Consider the following 27,442-nt stretch of genomic DNA (forward strand, 5'->3'; position numbering starts at 1 on the left):
TTCATCAGGTTCATTCTCAGCCATTGATCTTAGCCTTTGTGATCCCAAAATTGCACCTTCTCTCTCCTGGGAAGTTTTTGATGATCTTCATGATAGCAACCACTTTCCCATCATTATATCTAGCTCCTCCTATAAGGAAACCACTACTAGAAATTTCTGGAACATTAAAAACGATAATTGGTCAGAATTTACTTCAACAACCGATATATTATTATCTTCCTTAACTATTTCTGAGGATATTAACATAACTCTAAATATTTTTAACGAATGCTTACTCACTGCTGCCGAATCTCATATCGGTAAAAAAAACCATCTCGTCTACGCACAAAATGGTTCCCTGGTGGAACGCAGATTGTAGTAATGCCATTCGTTTATCCAAAAATGCTTTAAATAGATATCGACGAAATAAAACCGCTCAAAATCTTCTTTTACACAAACAACTTAAAGCCAAAGCCAAATTCATTATCAAACAAAGCAAACGATCTTCATTGCAAAATTACACTTCCTCTCTAAGACACGATACAAACCCCACTCAAATATGGAAGAAAATTTCACAAATCCAAGGCAATAAAACTAACTTTAAGATTCCTCACCTAACTGTCAACAATTCAGTTATCTCTGATAGCCAAGTAATTTCCGACACACTCGCAAATTATTTCCAAGATAAATTTAATAAAAGTAATACGGTTTCCGCTCCCAGTTATTTGCAGTCTAAATTTTTCTCCACATCCTTATCAACTACAAATGATGTTATGTTTATCAACGCCCCCTTTACCCTTCATGAACTAAAATTTGCTTTATCTACATGTAGAAAATCTGCTGCTGGACCCGATGACATCCCTTATATCTTTTTAAAAAAATCTCTCCAATACATCTCTCTCCAAACTCCTCGAAATTTATAATCTTATCTGGAACAAACATAAATTCCCAGATATTTGGCGCAATTCTATAATTATTCCAATTAAAAAGCCTGATCAATCCTCCGTAACTCCTAAATCATTTCGTCCAATATCTCTCACTTGTACCACTTGCAAACTTCTTGAAAAAATGATAAATAAAAGACTCACTTGGTTCCTTGAAAAACATAATATTCTTCCTGAAGCTCAATCCGGTTTCCGCCGTCACCGATCTACTCTTGATAACCTTGTTCTTCTTCAAACACACATATCTCAAGCAATCAATAATCATCAAGATGTCGTAGCAACTATATTTGACATTGAAGGAGCTTTTGATTCAATCTCTAGAAATGCAATAATTGACAAATTATCCTACTATAATTTGGATGGTAACATTCTCTCATTTATAAAAAACTTTCTAACTGGAAGAATCTTTAAAGTCCTTGTCAACGGTAAGCTTTCTCAATCTCTTCCTCAGAATCATGGTGTCCCTCAAGGATCTGTATTAAGTTCAACTCTATTCATTCTTGCAGTCAACGAGTTATGCAAGTCATTTCCTGCTCCCATAAAATATGTTCAATACGCTGATGACCTAATCATTTACTGTCATGGTAAATCTGTTCCCATCACATGTAAACTTTTACAAGGTGCTGTAAATCTTCTTCAAGATAGATCTAATAAACTAGGATTATCACTCTCTCAAAGTAAATCCAAATTAATAAAATTTTCCAGAAGGACCTCCACTTCCGTGCCCCAAATTTTATTCAACGATTCCCCTCTATCTGTTGTTAATGAGTGTAAAATTCTAGGTATGATATTTGACTCCAGGTTAAATTGGAAAAATCACATCCATGAACTTAAAACTAATTGTTTTAAAAGATTGAACGTTCTAAAAACCCTTAGTCATCTTCATTGGGGTGCCGATGAAACTACTTTATTTAGAGTCTCTAAAGCTCTCATCCGATCTAAGCTCGACTACGGAAGCTTTATCTACTGCTCAGCCTCTAAATCTGACATAGATTTATTAAACTCTGTTCATAATAGCGCACTTCGTTTATGCCTTGGTGCCTTTCGCTCCAGTCCTATCGACAGTATATACCGTGAATCCAATGAACCTCCTCTCACCCTAAGACGGCAATCTCTTCTTCTTTCATATACTGCATCAACATCCGCAAATCCCTTTAATCCCGTCCATTCTCTAATTACCACATCCAATACCTCTTCTTCTACTAACAATGTTCAACATGTTACCATAAAACCTATACCTCAATTAATTACTCCACTACTTAAAAATATTGACCTCCGGTTAACTAGTTCATTTCCTATTCCTTCTCTTCCCCCTGGACTAAACATCTTCCTTCAATAGACATCTCCCTCACCATCTTTAACAAACATGAATCACCCAACAGTCTTGTAAGGAAAGCATTTTTAGAAATCATACAAAAAAAATCATATGATTTAATTCTGTTTACCGATGCTTCTAAAACTACCACTGGTGTTGGCTGTGCTGTCACCACTAAACATGAACTTGTAAGATCTTCTCGGCTACCTTCAACATGTAGAGTTTTTCACAGGTGAACTATATAGTGTTCTGTTGGCATTTCAATGCATCTCCCATCAAAACAGACATGTTGCCATTTGTACAGATTCCCTTTCATCTATCCATTCAATCAATACAATTTTTACTGACCATCCATTGGTTCAAAACATTCATGACATCTTCCAAAATCTCTCTGCTCAAGATGTAACAGTCTCTCTCATATGGCTACCTTCTCATACTGGAATTACTGGTAATGAAACAGCAGATCATTTTGCCAAAGAAGCTACCAACCTCAATACCGGAATAACTACAATTCAACTAGCTAGCGATCTCAAACTCGTTTTCAAAAAGTCAGTAAATGATGCCTGGCAAAACTTATGGCAACAAAGTAAAACAACTCTACACGAACTCCAACCATACATTGGTCATTTCTCCTTGGATTTTCTAACTAGAAGAGAAGCATCGATTATTAGAAGACTCCGAATTAACCACACCAAACTTACCCATGGTTTCTTGATGTCCTCAGAAACTCGTCCAACTTGCCTCGATTGCAATGTTTTCCTGACTGTGAAACACGTCCTCACCGAATGTAACTCTTTCACCAACCTGTATACATTACTTGATATGAAACTTACTGTTAAAGAAATGCTCAACAGCCCTACAGAGATCATGAAAACTATATCGTTTTTAAAAACTACTCAGCTATACAAGAAGATTTAATACCATAGTCATTAGTTAAAGTTATATAATTATTATATGTTTTCGTTATTTAATTATGTATTTAATGTTAGTGTTCTTGTACCAATGGCCATAGTTGTCGAGGTACTTTATGTAAATAAAAAAAATTTTTAATAGCTAACGAAATATTTATATTTTCCACCTGAATAACTTTACTACTTGATTAATTCTATTGAGTAAATCTTACCAAATTATTAAACTGCAAATAAATTTAAAATCTTTAACTTTAGGGCATACAATTTTTGCTTTTGTTTAATCTTATTATTAAAGTTGTTATGTAAAATTTCTAAAAATAAATTTCTTCTAATTGATGTCCTAAAGGCCAAATAGCATTTACTCTATTAAGTATTTAGTCTAAGTAGCTGACGATTACTTTAGAGGTAAATGTGATATAACTTGTAATAAAATATTTTTTTATTTTTACACGGATTAGCGAATTATGACTTTTAATTTTTTTGTGCAACAAACACGGATAAGCGAATTATGACTGGAATTTTTTTAACTGGAAACCACATTTAAAAAATTAATTTTTCTATGATTTTGCATAACACCAGCAGAAAAACGCTCATTTTGGCGCCCCCCAAACTGGGGCGCCCGCCTGCAGTGCATCCCTTGCAGGCCCGTCATCGCCGGTCCTGAAAATAGATACTTCATAATACAACCACGGAAGAAGTGATACTCATGTGTTTGTAGATTGTATTAATAAGTTATTTGCAAGTTTGTGACTTAATATTAAACCATTAGATAAAAATTTCAAAATTGTCAACTAAAATAGTGACCCGTATCATAAATATTTTAATGTCCTTAATCGAAATATTCTTGATAGCGGGTTTATCTTTTATTATTTTTTTTTAACTTTATTCCAAATTTGGTATCTTCAGCTTTGGTTCGTTCCTAACACAGAGAAGGTCAGTATTAAAATTATTTTTGTATAAATACTCCAGGCTCTGGGTGAAACAACGTGATATAATTCAGGAATTTTTGAAACCTATCAGGTGTTGTAAAGGACGATGCCAGGAATAACTTCTACTAAAATGTAACCAAAAATTTTAGAATGTTTTTTATTTATGACGTTTTTCACTAGTTAAATTTGCAATTTTTAAAGATTTTTAATTTTGCAGCTTAGGATGTTCATTTTAGAGAAAAACTTTTAAATAGAAAATTGTAGTAAATTAAATAACCTATAATTTGAGTTATGACAAGTTTAATTTGGTTAATCCGTTATTGCAAAACAGCATGCGAAATGTCCAAAATGGCCGTTTTTTGCAATTCCATTATTTATTGTAAAAATAACGTTTATTTATTTTTCAAGGCTTTAAAATTAAGATCTTTCAATACCAAACATAAAAAAACTTTGTAGAGCCCGATTCGTGAACGTGTTGCTTAGATATTATAACTTGTTTATAAAAATGGGTCAAATGTCGAAGTCTATAACTTTTTGAAAAAAATTCTTAGAAAGTTAATCCAAGATCCACTCTCCTTCTAAAGACTTATATTTTCATATTCTGATATAAATAAATGCGTAAAATATTTTTCAACCTCTTACTTCGGGTTTGAAAGTAAGGGGGCAAATTTCGTTATAAACATTTAGAACTGAAGCCGCCCCTGTACATCTAATGAGTTTCTAACTTACATATTATTGTTGCTGAAAACAAAATAAAGATTCGAAACAAAATAAAAATTTTTTACGACCAACTGAAGCCGAGTTTTTGTTTTCTTAAATCGTAGTGACTTTATTTATAGCAATTAAGAAATTATTTCACAGTCATTGACTAAAGAAAGACTTATATTATCTTAAAATAAAAATTATTTTAAACGAAAATTACATTTTATTATTAAAAATGATTTTTAAAGTGCAGTGGAGGTTTATTTTTCTTTAGGAATATGATTTATTGTGGCGGTTGCCCTTAGCAACGGTTAGCAACCTATAGCAACTTACAAGAAAAAAAAAACAAAAAATTCAAAATATTCAGAAAACTACATTTTTTTACTCTTTGTAATTTTTGGTCATACTAATAAATTTTAAGTTACTTTGAAAAAAAAAATTTTTTTCAAAATTAGAAATTAAAACAGATTTACTTTAAAACCAATTTTATTTAAATAAGCCCTTTGAACCGATGATACTTACAGATCATATAAATAATACATGGGCAAAGTAACTTGTGAAGCGGTAACGATTAATTTGATTTAAGATGGTAATTAGGGGGTGATTTTCCCGAATTTTTTTTGACAAAATGAGATCAACGTTATTTTGAGCGTAACTTGCTTACTTCTGATACTAGAAACTATTTTAAAAAACAAAAAATAATATTTTGTTAAACACTTTAAAAAAGTTTTAATGAGTTTTCTCCAAAAAGTGCATCATTTTCTGATTATTTCACGTTGAAATATTCACTTTGAAATTTGACGGACATGAACCTATTTTTGATTAGGTAGAACTTTGCTTGTGCTAGGTCTAGTGAGTTCGAACATACATAATTTTTTCAATCTTTAATGTGCTATATTTTTGTAGAATGTTTTTTCAATAAAATACTTGCTTTTTGAGTTATTTCCTAAGAACCGCCTAAAAACGTGTTTTTTTTTTGTTGAAAAATGAACGTATTTACTCGCAAATAACTCGAAAATTATTAACTTAATGAAAAAATGCTATAGAATAAAAGTTGCTTATAATTAGTCGTTTTATCCATTTCCGGGCTTATTTTTAACGTATATGTTTTAACAACTTATAAGGGGTGAAAGTCACCCCTAGGGCAAAAGCACACAGAGGCCCAATATCATTTTTATTCTTTGACATGTTATCTATGTGTTTGTCAAATTTTATGTCAATCCAAACGGTGCTCTAAAATTTGGAGCAAAAACCGTGATTCAATGTACTATAAGTTGCTAACCGTTGCTAAGGGCAACCGACACAATAAATCACATTCCTAAAGAAAAATAAACCTCCACTACATTTTAAAAATCATTTTTAATAATAAAATGTAATTTTCGTTTAAAATAATTTTTATTTTAAGATAATATAAGTCTTCTTTAGTCAATGACTGTGAAATAATTTCTTAATTGTTATAAATAAAGTCACTACGATTTAACAAAACAAAAACAATTATCCCGGCTTCGTTTGGTCGTAAAAAATTTTTTATTTTGTTTCGAATCTTTATTTTGTCCTCAGCAACAATAATCTGCAAGTTAGAAACTCATAAGGTGTACAGGGGCGGCTTCAGTTCTAAATGTTTATAACGAAATTTGGCCCCTTATTTTCAAACCCGAAGTAAGAGGTTGAAAAATGTTTTACGCATTTATTTACAACAGAATATGAAAATATTAGTCTTTAGAAGGAGAGTGGATCTTGGATTAACTTTCTACGAATTTTTTTCAAAAAGTTATAGACTTCGACATTTGACCCCTTTTTATAAACAAGTTATAATATCTAAGCAACACGTCCACCAATAGGGCTCTACAAAGTTTTTTTATGTTTGGTATTGAAAGATCTTAATTTTAAAGCCTTAAAAAATAAATAAAAGTTATTTTTACAATAAATAATGCATTTGCAAAAAAACGGCCAATTTAAACTTTTCGCAGGCTGTTTTGCAATAACGGGCTAACGAAATTAAACTTACCACAGCTCAAATTGTAGGGTTTTTAATTTACTACAATTTTTCGTTTAAAAGTTTTTCTCTAAAATGGATATCCTAAGCTGAAAAATTAAAAATCTTTAAAAATTGCAAATTTAACAAATAAAAAACGTCATAAATAAAAAACTTTCTAAAATTTTTGATTACATTTTAGTAGAAGTTATTCCTGGCATCGTCCTTTACAACACCTGATAGGTTTAAAAAATTCCTGAATTATACCCTGAAATCGACCTATTTTTCACCCACAGCTTGGACTAAAATACATCAAAGACAGAATCAGATACGCGTTATCCAGGTTATTTTTTTATACATCATGATTTGTAGTCGAGGAAATGAAGATGAAAAAATGGCAAACCTCGCAATTTTTTCGTCCAGCATCGATTTGTACAAATATTTGGGATTAGGCTCATTACACCCTCTAGTTCATTTTCTATATTGAGCCGTTGTACGCTTTTGGTTTTTTAAGGGAAAAACTACCCCTAATTGTAAAAAATTATAAAATAACATTTTAAACTTTAATATTGTCAACATTTGGTTCTTATTAGTTACATAATGATTTTTGCTTTAAGATATACTATCATAATATTTCAACCCTTAAAACCACCCTTGTTGGAGCTATATATTAAAAATTTACTTAACCTAAAAGAATAATTTCGGCTTGCACCGATTTACATAAAAATTTGGGATTAGGATCATCTCACCCTGTACTTCATATTCTATATCATGCTTAAGGGCGTTGATTATTTTTAGGGGTGTAAACTACCCCTTATTTTCAAAAATTATATAAAACATTGTAAACTTTAATATGGGAAAAATTTGGTTTTGATTGGTTAAATCATGATTGTTTTATACTTTAGGATATAATATCATAAAGTTCAACCCTTAAAAACCACCCTTAATAACGTTATAGTTTTTATAAGTAGATATTTAAATAGATCTCTACAGAAAAAAAGTAGAATAAAAGAATTACAAAAACATTTATTTACACAAAAATACGAATTTACAAATATGTACAAATACAAATACAATCAGTTTTTTAGTCATCTTCCAGTATACGAACCGGTTCTGTGGTATTATACATACATTGAAAATTATCCATAAGCGGACTATCCGAATTTTTCAAAAAAAAAAAATTCGTTTTATGAACATAGCTCCTTCATTTTTGGCGATAAAAAGTTTTTTCAAAAATGACTTTGTAGGATTTTTGAAGAGTTATAAGACTGTGTAAACTAAATTCCGTAAGATCCCTTAGTTGTTAATTAGGGTGGGTTTAAAAGCCTCGAATAAGGGGGTGTTTGCTTGTAAATAGAGGTTTTAAACAGCTACATCTCGCTAACTGTTTACTGTAATAAAAATTTATGTACAAAAAAATTTTAGTTATCAAAAAAGGTACAATTTAGTAGTTCATCATTTTTTTTTATCTCCAGTATTTTCAGGGATATTTTGAAGTAGAATGTAAAAAATGGGAAATTGCAAAAAATTAATTTTTCTTTAAACTCCAATTTTTCTAAAATTAGGCATTTAGTCCTGTCGCCAGGGGGGGTACAACGGCCTCGTTAATTCAGATGGACTTACCCAAGTTTTTTTTATGTATTTTGACCCGTAGAACACGAATTTTTTGGGTAACAGTTGATCCGGATGTCGATAAGATTGTTATAGACCAAGAACTTGAGGAATCAAATAACAGCGATTTTTGGCAAAACAAAACAATATTTTGTATTTTTTGGGTCATTTTAAGCAAAAAATATTTCTACAAGTTTTTTAGTAGGATGCACAGTTTTCGAGATAAACGCGGTTGAACTTTCAAAAAATCGAAAAACTGCAATTTTTAAACCCGAATAACTTTTGATTAAAAAATAAAATAGCAATTCTGCTTAGCGCCTTTGAAAGTTCAAGTCAAATTATGTCGGTTTTGATTATTTGCATTGCTAAAAATTTATTGTGTTATTGTTAAACAAAGCTACAAACAACTAGTGCGTGAGTGATGTTTCTATGATTTCTCATTTAAAATCGAACGAGTAGGTAGAATAGGTACTAGTGCAATCAAGACTATTTCTACGTTACATGCGGTAAAACGCATGTAAAAGCACGGGAAACCCTACGTGTTTAGTGTTTATAGCTTTGTTAAACAATAAAAAAATAAATTTTTACCAATGCAAATAATCAAAACCGATATAATTTGACTTAAACTTTCAAATGCGGTAAGCAGACTTGCTATTTTATTTTTTAATCAAAAGTTATTCGGGTTCAGAAATTGCAATTTTTCGATTTTTTTAAAGTTCAACCGCGTTTATCTCGAAAACTGTGCATCCTACGAAAAGACTTGTAGAAATATTTTTTACTTAAAATGGCCCAAAAAATACAAAATATTGTTTTGTTTTGCCAAAAATCGCTGTTATTTGATTCCTCAAGTTCTTGGTCTATAACAATCTTATCGACATCCGGATCAACTGTTACCCAAAAAATTCGTGTTCTACGGGTCAAAATACATAAAAAAAACTTGAGTAAGTCCATCTGAATTAACGAGGCCGTTGTACCCCCCCTGGCGACAGGACTAATTTTAAATAGGTCAAACTTCTTCGGTGTATTGATAATACCAATATAAAAGGAATTACAGAAAGATCAACACCAATTTTTAATTAGGAGGGTAGTTAGGGGGTTGTTTTCTTTGATTTTTTCATAGAGAAAAGCAGGTACCGACATTTTCTTAATCATAAGTCGTCTAATTTTCAGGCTAGAAACTTTTTATTATTATTTTTTGAAACGTCTAACTGTATACTTGAAAAAATATTATTTAAGTTTTCCTCGAAAAATACAAAGTTTTCCCGTTATTTGGCTTTGACTATTTCAAATTATGCATTTGACGAAAAAGCTAACTTAAAACATGCCGTATCTCGGTTTGTATTGTTCTTAAAGATATTACAGAAAAAGAATTTGGTTTGTGTTACTAAAAGATACAATTTTGATATCTACAGTTCTTTTTAATTAAATGCATATTTTTCGAGGTATTCTCAAAAAAACCCTCTAAAAAATTCGATTTTTTCGTCGAATAACTCGAAAGCGAAAAACTCGAAAAATGTTAGTTTTACGAAGAAAATGTAAAAAACATTTTTTTCTTAGAATTACTTTTTACATCGATTTATATGGTTAAAATTTAATAAAAAAATTCCCGCCCCCGAGATGGGGTGGCATCCACCCCCAAGGTCTTAGCGTACAGCGGCATGATATAGAAAATGATCCTTGGACTATTCCCTAGTAGTCCAGGGCCCATCTGTTTTGAGATGGGCGTTGAGAGGTGACTCAAATTTTTTTGCAGAAATTGCTTGAAAATAACTCAAATAATAATATTTGAGTTATCCTCCCTCTCAAAAAGGCCCGGAACATTGTTTAAATAATCAAAATGTCAAAATATGAAGGAAAAATTCGATTTTTTCTTGGTTTTTTGATTATAACTTTAAAAGTATTCATTTCCGAGAAAAGATGTAGTGACATAAAAGTTGCGTAATTAAATTTCCTACAATATAGAATTGGTTAAAATTTAAAAAGTAGTCACCCTTGTTGCAAAATAGCAATAATTGCGAAAAAACCATTAAAAAACAAGTATTCGCATTCTACGTTTTTCAACCATGTATGCTACACTTAGGACCTTTATATTTCACCCAGAAAAACTTTATAATACAGTAAAATAATACTGTAAATTTCATTAATATCAATTCTATAGATTTTGCAAAATAAATTTTGCAATCCAGCTTTCGCAAAAAAAATTCATTTTTTCAAAATGTTACAGGACTGAAAATAAAGTAGATAACAAGTTGAAATTTTTTTTGCGTATAGAAGTGTACTGTATCTTTCATTTGCAATTTGCAAAATTATAATCGATAAACCACAACGGCGTCAGGAATTTTTCTAAATAAACTTTAATTATTGGTGCTACGCGCAGGACAGCGATGTTCGATTCACACAAGTTGATTTCCACCAAAATTTCTTCCAATCTTTATCTAATATATTATTTTCTTACTGTATATTTTGTTGTATTTTAATATTTTAATTCCACAAAAATCAAACTAATTTTATTATTTTTTGTGAAATATTGTTTAAACAATTGCATATGTTTAAAAATAAACAAACTTTTATTCTCCAAGTTAAAATATATGAACAAAGAAAGTTTTTGCTAAAAAAAGTGTAATTTCAAAAGATAGAGTATGTGTTTTTATTTTGCAATAAACAAATTTATTTATTTATATTGAAATGTAATAAAAATTAAAATGTATCAATCATTAACAAAGGTTATTGGAATGCCCAATCAGAGCAAACTATCCGCTGTCCTGCGCGCAGCACCAATAATTAATGTTTATTTAAAAAAAATCCTGACGCCGTGGTAGTTACTCGATTTTAATTTTGCAAATTCCAAATAAAAGGTACAGTACACTTCTATATGCAAAAAATTTCAACTTGCTATCTGCTTTATTTTTAGTGCTATAACATTTTGAAATAATGAATTTTTTTTGCGAAAGCTGGATTGCAAAATTTATTTTGCAAAATCTATTAAACCGATCTTAATGAAATTTACAGTATTGTTTTACTGTATCATAAAGTTTTTCTGGGTGAAATATGATGGTCTTAAGTGTAGCATAAATGGTTGAGAAACGTAAAATGCGAATACTTGTTTTTGTATGGTTTTTTCGCAATTATTGCTATTTTGCAACAAGGGTGACTATTTTTTAAAATTTTAACTAATTCTATATTGTAGGAAATTTAATTACGCAACTTTTATGTCAATACAACTTTTCTCGAAAATGAATATTTTTAAAGTTATAATCAAAAAACGAAGGAAAAAATCGAATTTTCCTTCATTTTTTGACATTTAAATATTTAAACAATGTTCCGGACCTTTTTAAGAGGGAGGATAACTCAAGTATTATCATTTGAATTATTTTCAAGCAATTTCTGCAAAAAAATTTGAGTCACCTCTCGTCCAAATGTACTAATATTTTTACAGATGCGCCCTGGTCTATACCTTCTGTGAAAATTTCAAGTAAATCCATGCTGGACGAAAAAATTGCGAGCCAAAATGCTTCATTTCCTCGACTATTGAGTCTCATCAAAATTTCCGTCATTCACAAAATTCCTTCTCACGTAGGTTTTGGGTTACTCAGGTTGCACTGTATTATGGTAAACAAATAACGGAAGCAGCTTTATATACAAGGTGAGGTAGATAAACAGCCAATTAGAAATATCTCGAGAACTAAAAGTAACTGAATCATGAAAATTGGAATTGAGGGGTTTTGAAGAGTGAACTATTTAATGAAAATATTTTCCTCTATCGATGGCTTAGTGTGAAAACCTCGTATCTCATTAAATTACAATTTTACAGGAGATTCAAAAATTTTCTGCATAATATAACCTAAAAAAAAAAAAATTACGTTACGTATTTTTAATTCGAGCACATTGAGACAATAATTATCTGATATTGGCACAGAGCTAAAAGTGTTAAATGTTGCTATTAAATTGGAAATACAAATATTAACTATGAAAAACACGTAAATATCCTTGCTGTATATATACACTGTGTCCGTAAAGTATGGAACAAATTCTTTTTTAGCTAAACAGAGCATTTTAAGAAATAATCCTGAAACACGTCGATTTTTAATTTTAAGTTACCGTATTTTAAAATAATATTCTAATATACAGGGTGAATTACTTTCGAGTAATGACGTCACCGTCATTTTTTTTAAATAGAACACCCCCATTTTGTCTCAATTTTCGGATTACTCTAGCTGAGCTGATTCCAAAAATGTATCACAGGTTGATTCAAATTGGTACAGGGTGGACAAAAATACAATAGTTTTGTGTGTGCTCATAAAGTAACGCGTTAGTTAAATTAACAATATTATCAAAAATACTTATAGTATTTTTGATATTTTAACTAATTTCTGATATTAAATAATTTTTGATATTGTTTAATTTAATATTTTAATTTAATATCAAAAATTAATTAAAATTTAATATTATGAGCACACACAAAACTATTGTATTTTTGTCCACCCTGTACCAATTTGAATCAACATGTGATACATTTTTGGAATCAGCTCACTAGAGTAATCCGAAAATTGAGACAAAATGGGGGTGTTCCATTTAAAAAAAATGACGGTGACGTCATTACTCGAAAGTAATTCACCCTGTATATTAGAATATTATTTTAAAATATGGTAAATTAAAATCAAAAATCGACGTGTTTCAGGATTATTTCTTAAAATGCTCTGTTTAGCTAAAAAAGAATTTGTTCCATACTTTACGGACACAGTGTATAGCCTTTGCCCAAGTAACTATGATAACCTCGTATATCTTGATATAAGTACGTGTTTTTCATCTCAAATGAGGTTATGTTTATTATTATTTACGAGGTTTTCATTTTTCATAGCTTATTGCACACCTCCAAATACTAGGTCGATACAATACAAATCTTTTGATTTAATAGTCTAAGAGCTAGAGGCGAGAAATCATCGTCATAAGTAATATGGAGTTTGGCATGTGAAATGTGTCTATTGTATGTTGATAATTATGACCCCTTTCAGGCTGACACCTCAGTGGATACAGGGAGTAGCAATAAGGGATGAAAGGGGAAAGTTAACGCCGTCATTAAAGGTTTTCACCTTCTATTTTGTTAAACCTCCATCGATTTACATGAAAATTGGTGAGTAGTTAGAGCATACCTCAAGAAATAAAACTGAAATGGTGCCAACGTGCGCGTTTACCCTGGGGGTGGATGCCACCCCTTCTCAGAGGTGAAAATTATTTTATTAAAAATAACCCCACTAATCGATAGAAGGACAAATTTTAAGCAAAATTTATTACCTCTAATTATTAAAATAAATCAACACTTTTTTGAGTTATTAAAGATCAAAGATTTGAATTTTTCGTGAAATAAATGCATGATGTAAAGCGGTTTTTCGTAAATAATTCAAAAACTGTAAGTTTCATCAAAATAGTTATGATTACCAAAATTGAAGGTAATAAAAAATAAAAGAGATTTCTTATTCGAAAAACCTTTGAGAATTAATAAAAAGTGAGTTATAGGTGATGGAACGTATATTTTGTTTCGGCTAGTACCCAAATCTATGTATTCAAGCTCAAATAACGGGAAAACGGTGCATTTTATAAAATAAATTTACTGAACACTTGTCAAAGTACTTAGAAATATGTATCAAATGAGCTCCCGGAAAAGTTGATACCATTAAACATTATGCTACAAACATTTTTCAAAGTTTATGCTCCAAAAGTTTGGAGGTTAATTATTATATTATTTATATAAGTTTTTAAAATTGTTTTAAGACATTTATATAAAATATAGCAAAAATGTATTTGAATATTATGTCAAATGTGCCCACTATTGGATACCCTCAGTTTCTGTACATATTCAGTTTATACAGGGGCGGTTCTAAACCAAAAAAGTGGGGGACAAGGGAACACAACCGGTGAATAAACAAGATAACGTGCCTTTTTAACGAAAATTATAGTACAAAAGTACTATAAAAACTGAAGGGGGGGGGGCAGCTGAAGTGAAAAATAAATAGTATTTTCAACGAAAATTTTGATTTCGTTTATAAATTCGCAAAGTCCTTTCGTTCGTTCCTGCGTTACCACCCCTGCAATATCTGGAGCTTATGCACCGATGTCAATGTAGTTTTGTCTCCTGAATCCAAATCTGAAAACAGCATTTCGATATCTCAAACCATCTTCGAGATAACCGACCTCAAAGACAAGTTGCATCTCGGGACAGCAATTTATGATTTTTTAGCAATTTTAGATAGCGAGATAATTCTACAATAGAGACACTGTACGTAAAAATGTTAATGAAAATTTCATATTATTTCAAAAATATATTACTTCATATAAACTGTAAAAGAATTGAAACATCAAATAAATAAATATTACTTATTAATTTTAATATATGTAATGTTAAATGGCAGGTTACAAAATTTTTGGTGCTGTCTACCCAATGATTTATGTATTATGTATATTTTATTGTATAATATACAGTGTGTCTACTTAAGTTCAACACATATATTACGGGACACTTTTTTATTTTTAATTTTACGAAATAAAGTTATAATTCATAAAAAGTTCTGCATCGTCTAAAATCTACGATTCAATCATCAGATAGCAAATTTTATCTATATTATAGGAGGTATTTTAAAAAATATGAATTTCGCTCAAGATTAAAGTACCTTTTTTTTCACACTGTTGTAAATTATTGTTACTACGAAAAATTGTTTGGAATTAAAAACTGTGTTCTAATATATGCAATAGTTGTTATTATAATTAAATAATTAATAATTATTATAATAATGTAACTATTATCTACATTCTGCTAATAAAAAGAAAATGTTTAATTTTTTTCTCAAATTAGAGATACTTACCAATCATCATTTTTATTTATAACTCTTTTATTTTTAATTTTACGAACAAAAATTATTCTTCATACAAAGATCTGCACGGTCTAAAATCCAAGATGCAATCATAAACATAAGATTATATAAAATTGTATCGATTTTAGTCGATGTGTAAAAAATATAAATTTCGCTCAAGAAATTCGCTCAGTAAAGTGCCTTTATGGCTCACAATATTTAAATAGTAGGATATAATTGCACATTAAAAATAATTTTTAATTCTAAACAACTTTTCATAATAGCAATTTTCCATATTAGGAATTTAAATACATAAAAAACAAAGTTTTCGTTATAATAATGCTCGCATTTTTAACTTGTTATATTTAAATTGTAATAAAACGAACTTAATAATAAATTATAATCCTAGCTTCATTCCCGAAACTCCTTTAAAAATGATTCTGTTAACAAATTTCAAAATAAATATATAAATAGCGTATGTTTTAATTTTTACTTTTTCCTAAAAACTCGAAAGGGTTCTCTTATTTTCATCATCACTTGCTTAGCTTTGATGTTATAAACTTCATCTGGAGCTCACTTGATAGGTATTCTTGAGTACTTGGACAAGGGTTCAATAAATATATTTTATAAAATGCACCGTTTTCCCGTTATTTGAGCTTAAATACTTAAATTTGGGTACTAGCCGAAAAAAATATACATTCCGTCACCTATAACTCACTTTTTATTAATTCTCAAAGGTTTTTCGAACAACAAATCTCTTTTATTTTTTATTATCTTCAATTTTGGTAATCATAACTATTTTGATAAAACTTACAGTTTTTGAATTATTCACGAAAAACCGCTTTACATCATGCATTTATTTAACGAAAAATTCAAATCTTTGATTTTTAATAACTCAAAAAGTATTGATTTATTTTAATAATTAGAAGTAACAAATTTTGCTTAAAATTTGTCCCTCTATCGATTAGTGGGGTTATTTTTAATAAAATAGTTTTCACCCCCCGAGAAGGGGTGGCATCCACCCCCAGGGTAAAAGCGCACGTTGGCACCATACCAGTTTTGTTTCTTGAGTTATGCTCTAACTACTCACCAATTTTCATGCAAATCGATGGAGGTTTAACAAAATAGAAGGTGAAAACATTTAATGACTGCACCAACTTTCCCCTTTCATCCCTTATTGCTACTTCCTCTATCCACTGAGGTGTCAGCCTGAAAGGGGTCATAGTTATCAATATACAATAGACACATTTCACATGCCAAACTCCATATTACTTATGACGATGATTTCTCGCCTCTAGCTCTCCGTCTATAAGGTTCATAAAATGTTCCTATATGCCGGACTACCTTTTGTTGTTCACAAAAAACATTTCTGCAAGTCGAATCTCTCAAACAAACACTCCAAATTAAGTACCAAATTCTTGGTTATAAATATACGTGGTATTCACACTAAATCAAGAGAGAAATTGATATACGTGGTTTCTTTTTTCGGCTGTAGAAAATAGTCTAGTGTATTTGGAAATTTTCTAACAGTTGTAAATCGTGAGATACAAGGTTTTCAAACTAAATCCACCAAAATGTCATTTTCGAAAAAGAAAATGAGATACGAGGTTTTCACACTAAGCCATCGCTATGCTTCTTCCGGCTATACTGGAAGTTCGTTTTTTTTAATAAGGTATATTTTTACATTTTGGGATTTTCCTCGATGTCTTCTTTCTTAAAATATCAGGTTTTGTAATGATATTCGGAAAGGTTTTAAACATAATTACTTACTTTTTTTTTATTAATTTCGTAGCAATATTCACATGCTGTAGAATTGTAATGATTTGACATCACAAACTTTGTTTATGTTCAAATTATTTTCAATATAGTCCGTTATTGTTAAAAATTTATAATACAGCGAAATGTGTAATTTTAGTATAAAGGGTTGGTCAAAACTCGGAATGAATATTTTCTTAAAGTGTTCTTAAATGGAACAGCCTGTATTTTAATATTGTAATCAAATGATATTTTAGGGTACCTATTTCTTTATTTCTTAAGCAGTCGCTATATCTAACTGGTTTAATTTGTGAGTTATTCCTGATCCTTCAAGCCAAACATGAATTGCAACAAAAATTAAATATAATTTTATTAGGTTGGCCGTGAAAATATTGAACCAAAAATAATTTTTCGAAAATAAATACCTATTATTCTAGACTGCTTCTTAATTTATTAATATTGGTTGAAATAACAAAATACCTATGGTGTTTCTCACAGGTTTTTGTCAGTGCGTCACAAGTGACAGAAAAAAATTACCTACATCTGTAATTAGACCAACGGATTATACACATTTATAACATTTATTCTAGTTGTTGATAGATGGCGCTATAATCGGAAAAAATTATTTATTATAATATGATTGCAATTTGGTATAAAATCAAATCAATCGTGTTTATTGCATTTATAAAAAGGTATGTTCTTTGTAATTTTTAGTATGTATAAATTTTTTGTCTAAAACGATGTTTTTTAGAGTTTATATGATTCCTCACGAGAAAATCAATTGCGGGGACTTTAAGTATAACTTCTTACGTGCGTACAAAGTACACACACTCTTTTTTTATTATAGCGCCATCTATATTATAGCGCCATCTATATTAACAACTAGAATAGGGCTTTTCAAAAACAGTCATTTGTTTCGAGCTTCTGTCATATAATCTTAATGTGTCATATAATATTAATATATCTACGTCATACTTTATTGGTATATACCAATGATACAAACCAAAGACGTATGATGTAGATATATTAATACTATACGACACATAGAAGCTCGAAACAAATGAGAATCGATGAAAAGCCCTATACATGTTATCTTATTCTTCTTCTTTAAGTGTCACCTCCGCGACGGAGGTCGGTAATCATCATAACTATTCGAATTTTAGAGGCAGCTGTTCTGAAAATTTCATTTGATGTACATACATATGTACCACTCTCTCAGGTTGCGCAGCCACGATATTCTGCGTCTCCCTATGCTTCTCTTTCCTTGAATCTTTCCCTGCATAATCAATTGGAGCAAGCTGTATCTCCCTCCACGTGCAATATATCCGAGATATTCCAATTTTATTGATTTTATGATATATAGAATTTCTATTTCTTTATTCATCTTTCTCAGAACCTCTTTGTCTGTGACGTGTTCTGTCCACGATATTTTCAGAATTCTTCTGTACACCCACAGCTCGAATGATTCTAGTTTTTTCATTGATGCAGCATTCAAGGTCCAAACTTCCATTCCATGAAACAAATTCGAGAAAACCTAGCCAACTTAACTCTTAGCTCCAACTTCAAATCTTTTTGCAGAGCACTTTTCTCATTTTGTTAAAATTTGCTCTAGCCTTTTCTATTCTGATTGTGAGTTTCTGTAAGTAACATCCTGGGGAGTTGATCATTGTTCCAAGGTATGCATATTGGTCGGCTCATTTGATATTGGATCCGTTTATGAAGAGATTTTTGTTATATCTTTGAGTTTTCGATATCCTCATAGACTATGTCTTCTTGACATTCATTTTTAGCCCGTATTCTTGTCCAAACTCTGTTATTCTGGTTACCAGCCTCTGAAGACCAATATTTTCAGCTAAGATGACAGTGTCATCTACATATTTCATGTTGTAAATGGTAACTCCATTTACATACCTTTATTCCAGCTGTTTCACCCTCAAGAGCTTTTTTAAGATCTCTTCCGAGTAGGCATTAAAAAGAATTGGTGACAACATGCATCCCCGTCTCACTCCACGTCTGATTTCAATTTCCTCTGACAGCTGGTCGTTAACACGTACTTTTGCTCGTTGCTTATAGTATAAATTCGATATAATCCTGAGGTCGTTGTAGTCCAGCTTCTTTGATTCCAGGACATGCATTAATTGTTCATGTCGTACTTTGTCGAATGCTTTATTATAGTCATTATAAATGCTATAAATAATAATAATAAAAATAATGGAGTTTATTTGCAGCAAGTTATTGTACATAATATAAATAAACTCAGTTTCTCACAGAAGTTGTACATACAACTTGTAGGTGAGGGTTAGATTTTAATTATATTTAATAACACTAATTTATTTTAAAGTTTACAAAAATAAATCGAATATAGTCCTTTTTGCTTCTCTGTCTCCAAATTTGGGATCCTACTCACCAATTCAGTTACTGTTAAATGTTGTTTACCGGACCTATGAAAATCTCTAATAAAATTCAAGAAAGGATTGCGAAACATTTCCTATGGGTCTCTTCTGGCATAACTTTCTATGCGAATTATCATGACTTTTTGAATGTGTTTTATCTATTTTTACAATAATTTTTACAATTTAAATACTTATAAGTGACATTTCAAATAAATCATTTTTGACAATTTTGACAATGAGTATCCGCTGTGAGCTCGTACGTAGAGGGGATATTTACAAATTCTCGAGCGCCAGTAGTGGCAAGTCTGTAAACGTTTACCGGAAATTTGACATAAATGTCAAAGTGATTAATGTAAAATTAAAATTAAAAACATTAATTATAAAAAATATTAGTTGGTCAAAGCTGTGGTATATATTTTTACCTTAAATATACTTACGTTTTAAAAACTGAATTTAAGTTTTTTTAATGTTCCGTAATATGTAATTATAATTTAACCTAAAAATCTTAGCGCCATCTACACGATAATTGTGAAAGTATCCGAAGTAAGAAATTCATATTTTATCAATAGAACGTCAAAATGATTAGCAAAATCTTAAAAAAATCGATTACACTTTAATTAATTTTTTGCGTTGTAAATGTTAAGCGATAACAATTAAATAATAAATTTAAAAATTACCGGTGAAAGATAATTCCAGTAATCCGCTAGGAGCGCCACCAGCGAAGCTCAGAGCGTATACGCTGTGAGCTCGTAGGTATTGTCCTTTTCATGATCATTTTTCAGTGCGTAACAAATTATAGGAAAAAGGGTAAGTCCGTGATAATACACATTTATGACATTTATTCTAACATGACATTTTAGTTAAATCTGACAGTTGTCACATTTTATTTTCAATTTGGAATAAAAACTAATCAAATGTGTTTCTTGCATTTATAAAATGGTATTTTCTTTGATTTGTATAGTCTTATAAATTATACAGATTATATTTGTAATATTATCTAATTAAAAAAATATTTTTTTTATTATGGCGCTATCTATCGACAACTAGAATAACTAGAATAAATGTTATAAAAATGTCACCGACGAAATGTAATCACCGACGTGCCTTTTTTTCCGTCACATACAATTTAATGCGTTAGAAAGAAATCGAAAAACTGTGACGCACTGAAAGATGATCATGAGAAATACTGTAGTTTGTAAACCTTTACTGGAAATTTGCTTTTTGACGTTCTGCATTAAGAGTTGCATATTATAGCTTTTAAATATCTCACGAAAGTTGTTGTATTAAAGAGTGTCGAAATACTGGTTACAATAGTAACTGTGTATTCTACAACTTTCCTGTCGCTAAGCATAAGGTGATTAAACGACAAAAATGGATTGATGCAATTAGAAAAAAGTAAGTAAACAAAATTTTAATTTTAAAACGGTAGAAAAATTTGAGCTAAAGGATCAGTTAGCACACTCTCGAATTTTAACGGTTACAATTTTACAATCCAATCCTGAAATAAAATTTGAATGCGTGAAGATAACGACCAATCACAGCAAACGTAGGATGCCGTTAACTGTCATTCATAAGTTAATATTTAAGAAGTATTATACTATAATTATATTAAATTATTATACTTTTTTGCAGAATAAATTTTTTCTTATATTAGTTGTCAACACAAACGTCAAAACGATAAGCAAAATCTTAAAAATAATCATAATGAATAATAAATTCTGTACTTACTGCTATTAATTATCGATTACAATCCAATTACTTCTTTACGTTGTAAATATTACACGATAAGAATTAAATAATAAGTTTGAAACAACTATTATTTGCTTTTCTACTGTCCTCTTTAAAATTCCGGCCGAAATAGGAACACTAGTCAACCGTTAGATGGCGATAGCAGCCATACCAGCGAAACTCACAGAGTATAGGCAACACTTTTTTCTTTCCAGAAAATTTCCGGTAAAAGTTATACTAGTAATCCTGTAGGTAGGTGGCGATACCAGCGAAGCTCGGAGCGGATAATCACCGACGTACCTTTTTTCCTGTCACTTCCAACTTAATGCGTTAGAAAGAAATCGAAAAACTGTGAAGCACTGAAAAAAGCCTCTGAGAAGCACCATTATGTTGTTAAGATTTTTGGTGCGTAAAATATTAATAAAACTTTGACACTAAATTTGCTTAAACATTTAACATATTATTGACTGACTAATATACATAGTTTCTGTGCTAGGAGAGTATAACAAAAATGAGCTACTAGCAATAAGAGTTATCATCAGCAATTCCCTGATAGACGACAAACAAGATAAACTTTTCAAAGCTTACTAGAACGGTTTCAACGGACTGGTCACTTAGATTACGGTAAATCTGATCGAAAAAAAAACTATTGTAAATGATTAAAATAAATTAAAATATAATCCGGTTGACACCGTTCCAATAAAATTTGAAAAGTTTCTCTTATTGGTTGTCGGTTGTCGCCTATCAGGGAATTGCTGATGATAAATCCTTACTGTTAATAGCACATGTTTGTTATACTCTCCTAGAGCAAAAACCATATTAATCAGTTCCTCATTACAAAAATTCATATTAGTAATGGTAGCCGAACAACTGGAACTATAGAAATAGTATCCGCTCCGAGCTTCGCTGGTACCGCCACCTACCTACAGGATTACTAGTATAACTTTTAACGGAAATTTTCTGGAAAGAAAAAAGTGTTGCCTATACTCTGTGAGTTTCGCTGGTAAGGCTGCTATCGCCATCTAACGGTTGACTAGTGCTTCTATTTCGGCCGGAATTTTAAAGAGAACAGTAGAAAAGCAAATAATAGTTGTTTCAAACTTATTATTTAATTCTTATCGTGTAATATTTACAACCTAAAGAAGTAATTGGATTGTAATCGATAATTAATAGCAGTAAGTAGAGAATTTATTATTCATTATGATTATTTTTAAGATTTTGCTTATCGTTTTGACGTTTATGTTGTTCATTTATTCTGCAAAGAAGTATAATAATTTAATATAATTATAGTATAATACTTCTTAAATATTAACTTATGAATGACAGTTAACGGCATCCTACGTTTGCTGTGATTGGTCGTTATCTTCACGCATTCAAATTTTGTTTCAGGATTGGATTGTAAAATTGAAACCGTCAAAATTCGAGAATGTGCTAACTGATCCTTTAGCTCAAATTTTTCTACCGTTTTAAAATTAAAATTGTGTTTACTTACTTTTTTCTAATTGCATCAATCCATTTTTGTCGTTGAATCACCTTATGCTTAGCGACAGGAAAGTTGTAGAATACACAGTTACTATATTGTAACCAGTATTTCGACACTCTTTAATATAACAACTTTCGCGAGACATTTAAAAGCTATAATATGCAACTCTTAATGCAGAACGTCAAAAAGCAAATTTCCAGTAAAGATCTACAAACTTGTCACTACTGGCGCTCGCGAATTTTTAATTATCCCCTCTACCTACGAGCTCACAGCGTATAAGGTCAAATGTTTAAGCAAGCTTAGTGCCAAAGTCAAAGCCAACTAGATAGAATATTGTATCCTTTTATGAATATCTTACCAACAATCTTAACTAGTACGTAGGCATTTTAATACCTCATACAATATTAATAAATTAAGGATCAGTTTGGATTAATATGTATTTATTTTGGAAAAAACATTTTTGATTGAATATTTTCACGGCTAACCTAATAAAATTTCACATAATTTTGGTTACAATTCATGTTTGACTTGAAGAATCACGAATAGCTCAAAAATTAAAGCAGTTAGGTATAGGGAATGCTTAAGAAATAAAAAAGTGGAGACACAAAATATGAACTCATTCCGACTTTCGACCCACCCTGTATACTAAAATTAAACATTTCGCTATATCAATAATTTTAAACAAAAGTACCCTTAGTCATATTCATTGGGGTGCCGATGAAACTACTTTATTAAGAGTCTTCAAAGCTCTCATCCGATCTAAGCTCGACTACGCGGTAGCTTTATCTACTGCTCAGCCTCTAAATCTGACATAGATTTATTAAACTCTGTTCATAATTGCGCACTCCGTCTATATCTTGGTGCCTTTCGCTCCAGTTCTATCGAGAGTATATACCGTGAATCCAATGAACCTCCTCTCTCCTCAAGACGGCAATCTCTTCTACTTTCATATATTGCATCAACATCCGCAAATCCCTTTAATCTCGTCCATTCTCTAATTACCGCAATACCCTCTTCTACCACTAACAATGTTCAACATGTCATCGTAAAAACTATACCTCAATTAATTTCTCCACTACTTAAAAATATTGACCTCCGACTGACTAGTTCATTTCCTCTTCCTTCACTCCCCCCTGGACTAAACATCTTCCTTTAATAGACATCTCCCTCACCATATTTAACAAACATGAATCACCCAACAGTCTTGTAAAGAAAGCATTTTTAGAAATTATACAAAAAAAATCGTATGATTTCAGTTTATTTACCGATGCTTCTAAAACTACCACTGGTGTTGGCTGTGCTGTCACCACTAAACATGAATTTATAGATCTTCTCGGCTACCCTCAACATGTAGCGTTTACACAGGTGAACTATATAGTATTCTGTTGCCATTTCAATGAATCTCCCATCAAAACAGACATGTTGCCATTTGTACGGATTCGCTTTCATCTATCCATTCAATCAATACAATTTTTACTGACCATCCATTGGTTCAAAACATTCATGACATCTTCCAAAATCTCTCTGCTCAAGATGTAGCAGTCTCTCGCATATTGCTACCTTCTCATACTGGAATTACTGGTAATGAAACTACAGATCATTTTGCCAAAGAAGCTACCAACCTCAATACCGGAATAATCACAATTCAACTAGCTAGCGATCTCAAACTCGTTTTCAAAAAGTCAGTAAATGATGCCTGGCAAAACTTATGGCAACAAAGTAAAACAACTCTACATGAACTCCAACCATATATTGGTCATTCCTCCTTGGATTTTCTAACTAGAAGAGAAGCATCGATTATTAGAAGACTCCGAATTAACCATACCAAACTTACTCATGGTTTCTTGATGTCCTCAGAAACTCATCCAACTTGCCTCCATTGCAATGTTTTCCTGACTGTCAAACACATCCTCACCGAATGTAACTCATTCACCAACCTGTATTCATCACTTGATATGAAACCTACTGTTAAAGAAATGCTCAACAACCCTACAGAGTTCATGAAAACTATATCGTTTCTAAAAACCACTCAGCTCTACAAAAAGATTTAATATCATAGACTTTAGTTAAAATTATAATACAGGGTGTTTCATTGGGAAACGGAAATACTTTAATGGTGAATAGGGGTCACCAAGGCGGTTCTAGTTCTACTAAATTTTTTGCCCTACCTACGTTTATATCCGAGTTACAGGGTGTTTTATAGATTTTGCTCATTTTTTCCTAAGCCATAACTTTAGAACCACCCTGTATATTTTTTTAATATTTGGTACACATATCTCTAATTCAAAACCCAAACGACCGACATACTAATCATAAGAAAAATCCAGGTCCGTATTAACAAAAAATTATAAAATAATTGTGACCTTAAAACAACACCCTGTATATTGAAATTTTGAAAATATGTTTGCATATTTGAAAAGAGCACACAAAGCTAAGTCTAATAGTTCGCTTCGATTCTTCGGCCAGACAATTTTTTGACTTTAATTTTGAAATTATATTGAATTTTTTTAAGAACTCCACATTCAAAAGCAGGTATTATTAACTTTTAATTATAAATTATTAAATTTATTGAATAAATACTCATTTTAAAATGAATCAATATTTATTTAACACATTGGAAATACCCAATTATTACTCACAAGAAAAATCCAGGTCCGGATTAACAAAAAAACATAAAGTAATTGTGACCTTGAAACAACACCCTGTATATTGACATTTTCAAAAATTGTTTGCACATTTAAAAAGACCACAAAAATCTGAGTTTATAGGTTCACTTTGATTTTTTGTGCAAAAATTTATTAACTTTTAATTTTGAAATTAAATATATTCAAATTTTTAAGAACCCTGAAATTAATAAGCAGGTTCTTAAAGCAATTTTATTAATAAATCATTCAAGTTAATGAATAAATACTAATTTTAAAAATAATCAGTCATTATTTACAGCATTAGAAGGACTTACTTACTAATCACAAGAAAAATCCAGGTCCGTATTAACAACAAAATACAAAGTAATTCTGACCTTGAAAAAACATCCTGTATATTGAAATTTTTAAAATACGTTTGCACACCTGAAGAGAGCACGAAAAACTAAGTTTAATGTCCCGCTTTAATTTTTTGTGCAGACAATTTAATGACATTACTTTTGAAATTATATCGAAATTTTTATTATGAGTTCCCAGAGTTCTTTAAAATTTCGACATAATATCAAAATTAAATTCATTAAATTGTCTGGCCAAAAAATTGAAGCTAACGATTAAACTTAGATTTTTGTGCTCTTTTCATACCTATGTGCAAACGAATTTTGAAAATTTCAATATACAGGGTGTTGTTTCAAGGTTACAATTACTTTATATTGTTTTGTTAATCCGGACCTGGATTTTTGTTGTGATTTGTAAGTGGGTCATTCGAATGTCGTCAATAAGTATTGATTATTTTTAAAATGGGTATTTATTTAATAACTTTAATAATTTATTGTTAAAAGTGCTTTAAAAATCTGCTTTTTAATTTTAGTGTTATTAAAAGTATCAATATATTTAATTTCAAAATTAAAGTCACTAAATTTCCTTCACGAAAAATTAAAGCAAACCGATAAACTCAGATTTTTGTGGTCTTTTCAAATGAGCAAACAAATTTTAAACAAATTTTAAACAAATAATCACAATTACTTTATTTTTTTTGTTAATCCGGACCTGGATTTTTCTTGTGATTAATAATTGGGTCGTTCCAATGTGGTAAATAAGTATTGATTAATTTTAAAATAACTATTTATTCAATAGCTTTAATAATTTATAATTAAAAGTTAATAGTACCTTCTTTTTAATGTCAGAGTTCTTAAAAAATTCAATATAATTTTAAAATCAAAGTCATAAAATCGTCTGGCCGAAAAATTGAAGCGAACGATTAGACTTAGTTTTTTGTGCTCTTTTCAAATATGCAAACATATTTTCAGAATTTTAATATACAGGGTGTTTTTTTAAGGTCACAATTACTTTATAATTTTTTGTTAATCCGGATCTGGATTTTTCTTGTGATTAGTATGTCGGTCGTTTGGGTTTTGGATGAGACACATGTGTAGCAAACACCAAAAAAATATACAGGGTGGTTCTAAAGTTATGGCTTAGGAAAGAAATTGGCAAAATCGATGAAACACCCTGTAACTCGGTTATAAAAGTCGGTAGAGCAAAAAATGTAGTATACCTAGAACCATCTCGGTGACCTCTATTCAAAATTAAAATATTTCCGTTTCCCAATGAAACACCCTGCATAATTATTATAAATTTTCGTTATTTAATTATTTATCTAATGTTAGTGTTCTTGTACCAATGGCCATAGTTGTCGAGGTACTTTATGTAAATAAAAAAAAACAGAAGTAGACTATATTAAAAATGATTTGAATCTAAATGTAGTTTTTGATATCATATCACTACAATTATACAGGGTGTGAATATTGCTACAAAATTAATAGATATAACGTAATTGTCTTTTAAACCACTCCGTATTATATAACAAAATCTCCTATTTTAAGAAAGAAGTCATCGAGCAATATCAAAAAATGCAACAATATACAGGGTGTCCCATTAAAAAAAACGAAGTTATAAGCAACTTCCGGTCTAACCGGAAATAGGTTTTTGGTTTATGAAATTTTCATGATTCAGTTACGTTTAGTTCTCGAGATATTTCTAATTGGCCGTTTATCTACCTCACCCTGTACATATTATCAGATTTTTTTCTTTTTTTTTTACTTTGTAAGTTGGTTTACTTGGTTTTAATTTATTTGATTAGAACACATTATGCAATAAAACGTGTAGTTTACGATAAAGTAAGATTGTTTAGAGATTAGGTCAAAGTGACTACTCGTTATCATGTCGATGT

The 27,442-nt window shown here is 30.5% G+C and overlaps 2 protein-coding genes across 2 annotated transcripts in view; one reads left to right on the forward strand and one right to left on the reverse strand.

Moving 5' to 3' along the window:
• Nucleotides 1-16: 16 nt before the first annotated feature.
• The window catches only part of LOC126890108 (uncharacterized), a 29,607-nt gene continuing 2,181 nt past the window's right edge, over nucleotides 17-27,442 (reverse strand). Inside the window, exon 2 of the mRNA XM_050658956.1 lies at nucleotides 17-156. Within this exon, the coding sequence (XP_050514913.1) occupies nucleotides 17-156 (140 nt within the window). The remainder of the gene's footprint in view (nucleotides 157-27,442) is intronic.
• The window catches only part of LOC114333318 (kinesin-related protein 10-like), a 50,719-nt gene continuing 35,223 nt past the window's right edge, over nucleotides 11,947-27,442 (forward strand). Inside the window, exon 1 of the mRNA XM_050659896.1 lies at nucleotides 11,947-12,009. The gene's annotated coding sequence lies outside the window, so the exon portion shown is untranslated. The remainder of the gene's footprint in view (nucleotides 12,010-27,442) is intronic.

The sequence above is a fragment of the Diabrotica virgifera genome, chromosome 8, assembly GCF_917563875.1.
Source record: "Diabrotica virgifera virgifera chromosome 8, PGI_DIABVI_V3a".
NCBI classification, from domain to species: Eukaryota; Metazoa; Arthropoda; class Insecta; order Coleoptera; family Chrysomelidae; genus Diabrotica; species Diabrotica virgifera.